This window comes from Poecilia reticulata, chromosome 21 (assembly GCF_904066995.2).
Source record: "Poecilia reticulata chromosome 21, P_reticulata-male-v2, whole genome shotgun sequence".
Lineage (NCBI taxonomy): Eukaryota > Metazoa > Chordata > Actinopteri > Cyprinodontiformes > Poeciliidae > Poecilia > Poecilia reticulata.
The window spans coordinates 22,919,270-22,926,155 of record NC_088850.1 but is presented as its reverse complement, the minus strand read 5'-3'; the positions used below and the strand labels follow the sequence as shown (position 1 = coordinate 22,926,155).

The 6,886-nt window shown below is 37.2% G+C and overlaps 1 protein-coding gene across 1 annotated transcript; it reads right to left on the bottom strand.

Annotated features, from left to right (window-relative positions):
- Positions 1–945: 945 nt before the first annotated feature.
- On the bottom strand, positions 946–6,469 carry rpf2 (ribosome production factor 2 homolog). The gene is made up of 10 exons (XM_008398544.3): positions 6,267–6,469; positions 5,452–5,584; positions 5,123–5,160; positions 4,431–4,470; positions 4,263–4,344; positions 4,042–4,118; positions 3,479–3,578; positions 3,296–3,398; positions 2,469–2,613; positions 946–1,351 (listed from the first exon to the last, which is right to left on the bottom strand). The coding sequence occupies exons 1-10, from the start codon at positions 6,287–6,289 to the stop codon at positions 1,175–1,177; spliced, it is 918 nt and encodes a 305-aa protein (XP_008396766.1). The 5' UTR covers positions 6,290–6,469; the 3' UTR covers positions 946–1,174.
- Positions 6,470–6,886: the final 417 nt, after the last annotated feature.

Below are 6,886 nucleotides of genomic sequence, written 5' to 3'. Positions count from 1 at the left end.
TGGAACACTTGCTAGGAACAGATTTAGAATATTTTCCTTTCCATAAAAAGAACCGAACACAGGGAACGTGCTTCCATCTGTCCAGGGATCAGAGGTCAGAATCAGTTTGAAAAGCAAACCCTCCAGATTAATTTGAAAGTACTTGTCATCATTGATAAACCATAACTTAATTTCCTGCTGATGCATGTTGCAAATGAGTTTGAAAAGCCTCCAGACTGTTCCATCTGCAGTGAGTGGACACTGTTGTTTACTGTCCTGATTTATTCAGGAAGCTGCATTTAATTTTTAGTCTAACTGTTGATAGTTGCTAGCAGAAATACTTTCATTTTTTTATTCCCCATATAAAACTTTTCCAAACGTACTTATCTGAACTGCTGATACAATGGTGCTTTGACCATTTTATCATCAACATTTTTAAAACAAATCTATAATATTCTCCAATTGAAAAATTATTGTTGACCAAAATGGCAGTTTCAGAAATGGGTCACATGGCTGTCTGCCCAGACACCTGGGGAGAAACAAGACACATTTTAAAATAATGGAAGTTGTGCTCTGAAGAAGTTTACTACTGCGTGTCCATTAAGGGGCGAATAGGCGCCTTCTTGTGGTGTGCAGGGGGATCACGTTGCTGAACTCCATTATTAGCTGGTGATAGAAAATTCTGTATCTGATTGAAAGCTTTTGGCTTAACACTAAGTTTAAGGGGTATTTCATATTTATGAATCTACACAGTATTTGACCATTTCAAACTCTTAAATACTTAATACTGTTCAGACCTCAAGAAATCCTTAAAAATATTTTTTAAAGCTTCATTACACTAAGACTATTTTAGATTGAGATTTGCACCATTGTGCTTCAAAGTTGACCTGGAATCTTTGGCGCTGCCATTTAGGAGCAGTGAGCATGGGTTGGAAACTATTGGGTTCCAAATAAAATGACAAAGCCTAAAAGTTGAGATTTTATTTTTTCCTTTTAAATGATGTAGACAAAAAAAACTGACCGAAATGTTTCTACAATGTGATAATTAGGAGATGTTGGAACGTTGTCTGACTTCCTGAAAGTCACATGAAAAAGGACCTACATATGGGTCTGCAGTGGATTGGAGGCTGCTCACAGGCCAGGAGGCCCTGACCGCAACACATGAGCTGATGTCCATGAATAAATCTCCATGGCTTCAGCTCTCCACTTTGGCCACTTTAGGTTCCTGATCTTCATCAACCACCTCCCCTTTCCTCTTCCTCAGGCCCTTCATCTTTCTCGTTCTCAGCTTGGACAGATCCTGTTTCTGCATGTGCACCCGGCCAAACGAGGTTCCAAAAACATCATGGGAAATGTTCTTCTTCTTCTTTGGCTGTAGTAATAAAAACAACAACAACAAAAACAGGTGTTTTAACATCAGGACTGTCAAGATGGACAAGGTTTTCATTTTACACTGCATAGTAAGGTGCCCTCTACCACCATCTTGAGGACATTTACAGACATTACACATAAAAACATTTTAACAGTTTAGTTCTTAGTACTGAATTAGGTACTTTGGCTGCTCTTGTCTACTCTTGACTCTTGTCTACTGTTGTGGTAACATGGGGAAGTAAAATTTTGAAATCATGTATTACTACAACTGGATTGTTCCCTAATTATTGGCTTTGCCCCAATATAGTAAGTTTAAATGGAGTTATATTTTAATTAATCATATTTTTTGATCATTAGAAGAAAGAATCCTGTTCCTCTGAAAGATTTTGCCACGGTATCAAAAATAGCATCGAGTAATTTTCCTTGTATCGACACAAAGTGTGAAATATTAGTACCATGACAACCGTACAGTGACCTGTAATTTCTAAATTCTGGGAGACATTTCCTACATCCACATCTAAAACTAATCTGAACAGTAAAGATTTTCAAATTTAAGGTAAAAATTACAACATAATGTACAAGACAAAAATGTAATAAGTATATAAATAAATGTTAAACTTGTGAGTGAACATAACAGGAAGTGCTTTTATTTTGGCATTTTTAGCAGGAAGTGTCCTTGGAATGTTGCAGCTGTCTTAGCAGCAAGAGATTATTTTGTTCTGAAATGATTTGTAGTCATTAAACAGTGTTCAATTTGCCCAAAGTGATCATTACTATGAAGCTACAGCTAACATGAACAGATGGTTACGAGTCATTAATGTCCAATAATTCATCAATTACTAATAATCAATACATTCAGAGTAAAACGTGCAGCTGTTGCAGTCTGCAGCTAACATACCAGCTTCCTGTCACTCTTCATCACACCAGATAAAAACTACAATGAAGACTTGAGTCTCAGACCACAAGACAAAGTCAAGTCTTCAGAACCAAAGTCTAAACTGGGTCTCAAGTCTTATGTTTACAATATTTTTTTTAATAGATCATCTGCTCTCTGATGCTTTAATCCACTGAGATGCTGCTGTATATTGTCATCAGCAGCAGCAAGCGGTCAGGTTTACCTTCAGGGCTTTGGGCTGCCTGTTAGCTAGCTTGTACAGGTCGTCTGACGCCAGGTGTGTTCTTCTCATGACAAAGTTGAACGATGGGCCGATCTCTTCCAGCTCAATCCTGGGCGTGCGACACCCAGACTTCTTCAACAGACACCTGCAGCCCCACAATGACATGCCTGTTACTGCGGAGCCTCTGGTATACTAAAAACTACTAAAAACTGAACTTCCTTCACTTCTCACAATATACATCTCAATCTTGTTTCACTTGCTTTATTTCTTAAATCCAAACAGCTAATATCAGATTTGTCTCCATTTATTAGCAGTTCAAGCAAATATGAGAATATAAATTCAAGCAGGAAAAAACACAAAATAAGATCATTTTAAAACCACAAATTAGACACAAAATGCTTAGATACTTTTTATTTTGTGCGATTATAGTAAATAATTAAATGTTAGATAATGCATCCAAATTCCTGATGTCCATTGGGATGACCACTTAACTTATAATCCTACAATTTAATGTCAGAAAATATTTTCAAAATAACTTCAAATACTGACATCATTTTATAGTCTACCATGAACATAAATGTATATTTTTGATTGAAAAGAGATACATCACACCTTCCCTGCTGTAGTTTCATACCCATGTTAATTTTTTCTGTTGTTAAGAGTCTGAACTTCATTGTCATTGGTTAATAAGAAACTAATTAGCAAGCAGCATAATGTAAATTACAAATTCCATAAGTTTTTTAAATGGTTTAAACCCAGAAAAAGAGTCACGTCCACTACAGAGGGTGTGGCATCTGAAGGGATTAAGGATCATGTCCTTTACTCGCCTGTAACTGCGCATATAGATTTTTCCTTCCAGGGCGGTGAAGTGCAGAACGTGCTCCAGACCTGCCAGACGCACTGCAGGCACAGTGGGGCCTCTGAAGAAGTCTGACAGACAAACAAATACGTCAGCAGAGCAGCTGCATGGCAGTAATGAGCTCCAGTCCCTCTGAGTGATCTCTGCATACCTATGAGGAGGCTCTTTAGTCGTTTGTAATTGTTGTCTGTATCAAAAATTTCTCCGGCGAATATGAGCATGGGTTTGGTTCCTTCAGGAAACTTGCTGGTCTGGAACCAACAAAGACAAGGTGTTTTTATTAGGATCTGTTTCTCAGGCTGGAGCTGTTATCTTAGGACAAGAACTGAAAAAATATTGTCATATTAATACAATCCATTTCTACCAGGTTGTATGCGTTTCTAGCAGAAGAAGCTGGATGTTTGACCCAGCAGAAGGTGAACCAGTTTTCCCTGGTTCACCGAAGCTTTACTGAACTCTATCGTTACAGACATTTTCCATAAACATTTTACTTATAACACTTCAGTCACAGACATTGAAAAACACAACTAGAGCTGCAACTAATGATTACTTTAGTAATCAATTAATAACATAAAAATAAGAAATTGGCACATTCTGCATATTTTTCAATTAACCACTTAAGCCTTTTTATACAATTTTGAAAATGCAAATAATTATTTTTTTTTTAATTTAAACATGGGATAAAATGTATGGTAAACCCAACCAAACCATTACCTTGATCTGACTCAGAGATATAAACTTCTCAATTCCTAGTTCAAACATGTCCAGGACATGGAAATCAAACATTCGACCTGCAAAGTATGAAAAACATAAATAAATGAGGGACCACCCACAGTCAATACAAACACATTTCACACACCAAATAATGGTGCCAGCTTTACTTTCATGCTGCAGACTCATGGAGAGTCTCCAGGTAGCAGATGATCAGGATTTACCAAATATGAAGTTGTTGGGTCGTTTCTTGTTGTGGGAGCCAAACAGAAACAGAGAGCAGTCTGATTTCTTGGAGAAAAACTCCTGAAAAGGGACCAGCAAGGAACACTGGGAATACAGCAACTCAAACTGTAAAAGAAGCAAGTCAGATAACCGTGACACTGACTTACCAGGGATGTGGAGTCCTCAAAAGGCCGAGTAATGTTCTTTCTGGAAATAACACACAACAGTACCTCCATTCAGAATATATATGTATATACCTGTTGAATAAGTCATAAGAGGGTTGATTTGTCGTAATGTGCAACAAATCAACCCTAAATTTAACTAACTTAAACCATTACCAACTGCAGAAATATTTACAATGCGTTTGTGTGACTTTTGATTCCATTTCCTTATTTGTTCAAGAATGTCAGGAATGTCAAAGTCTAAAATCTGGATCAGCAGATAGTTTTCAACTTGTAAAAACATAACATGTTTTAGCCTTGAAATTAATTGCAGGACTTTAATCAGGTTAATTACAGAGTCTATGATTAGATAATCAGATTTTAACCTAAAACTATACATAGCTAAAATAAACAACATTTTCAGTTCAAGGATCCACTTTGCTGCTAAATTATTATATAGATAAACAGAGATATTTATTGCTTCTAATCTTTTATTTCTGTTTTTCAACCATCAGATTGGTACAAAGGGATATTCTAGCCATTCAAATATTCAGATTTCACGTGTTTCAGGTCATTCATGGTAAAACAACATTAGATGTGGCTTAGATTCAATAAGCATTAAAAAAAATCAGCCTACATTTGACTAAGACTCCTAAATGTGTTGAATCTGTCACAAATAAGCTTTTAGGTTCACTTACTTTTTATACAGCAGAGCATTTGGTTTCTTCAAGGAATACTACAAAAAAGAAAACACTTCTGTGAGATTACATAATATTTTGTCAATAGTTTTTTTTTCACAGCTCACTAATCTGGCATAAAAAAGACAAATGCTGAGATCCACCTTTATGTGCTTACTATTCTTTCTCCCTGTAATAAAAATGTGTCAGCCACGTAGAGGTAACACTACAAGCAATGGCATAACTTTGCACGTTTCCCCCCCATCTAGTTTTGAAGCGAGTTATACATAATATGAAACTAAGCAGAAAAAACACAGCGTTTCTTAATAACCTCATCAGTAGCAACTTACTATGTCTTTGAGGGCCGTAGTGACGGTCTGACTGGTGTTTCCTCCTTTCATGATCATGGTGTTCTTCACATCCTCAATTAGTTTGGGCGCTCTGCTCTCCAAGAACCGCTTTGACCGCTTTGTTTTCGGTTTTCTGAGGAAACCAAGAAAAGGCAAAAAGTAACAAATCACCAGAGCTGCATCACGGTTAGCTGAGGCAGTGGTGTTTTAAGACATTTAAAATCCGTAACTGTGTAGTTACTCTTAGGAAAAGAGTTTAAAAACATGACATTTTGTATTTAAATAAGTTATTTATTTGAAATCTGTTAGCTAAACGTTTGAGAAAATTATTTTAGAAACTGTTACGTTGCATTGTTACGCCCATATACGCCTGATTAACGCTGGTCAGTAAGGGTTTCTCTATGCTAACTGCTGGCTTTGTGTTGACATGTGTTACAAACACAAAACTTGTGTCACTGTGGAAACCGTTTGCCAAGACTTTAATTATGACAGCAATCTTGACAGAAAGTCGCCAGATAGTCACCAGATACCCGTGTACATGTGACTACTTAAGTAATACTAGTAATATCGGTACGAGTTTGGGCTCGAAATTACAGACTTTAAAGATTAGAGAACATTCATGAGTGTGGGCTTAAAATTCCATTATCGTGGTTACTGTGAAAACAACCGTCCCTTATACAGCAAGAGTTAGTTAGCTAACTAGCGAGCACGCAAGTTAGTGTAAGTTTTCTTTCAAGTAAATGTTGCATGAATGTGGAACAAATAGACATTTAAACCCAGCAGCTTCCTATAAAAAGTTATCATAGTTTACTTACACTATTCCGTCTAACTGCGTCATTTTTTTAGAGTTTATTACTGTCGTTCAGCAGTGTTGCGCTCGTGCTGCTCTTATATCCACGTGAAGCTTCGCACCGGAAGACAACAGGAAGAGATTCTTCTTTGCTCATGTTTGGTTAATATCACTGTGTGTTACTGCCACCCACAGTCACAACTCTGACACTGCAGTTCAGATCCTTCTGTCAAAAGTTATACTAAGAAGATATCAGAGGAGTTTTATCAGAAAAGAGTGAACAATTCACATTCTGTCCATCAGAGGGCGATATGATCCTTCTCATTAAAACGCTGGGAGTCGCGCAGTTGGTAGCACTGGTGTCTTCCAGCTTTAGTGCAATTCACAACACCTTATCTCAAGCCACTGAGAACAAAAAAAGTTAATTCAAATGCATTCATTCTAAGTTTTAAGTTTTCTAAGGAAATCCAGCAGATTGCATTGAATAGTAGGCTAGCAGCATTCAGTCCTCCTGAACCAGCATGTACTGACAGTAGACAATCGCTTGTGTTGTCTTTACAGCAATTCGTCATACCAAGCATGCTTGTGGCGACAGCAAGGAAGAAAAACTCCCCTTCAACAGGAAGAAACCTCCAGCAGAACCAG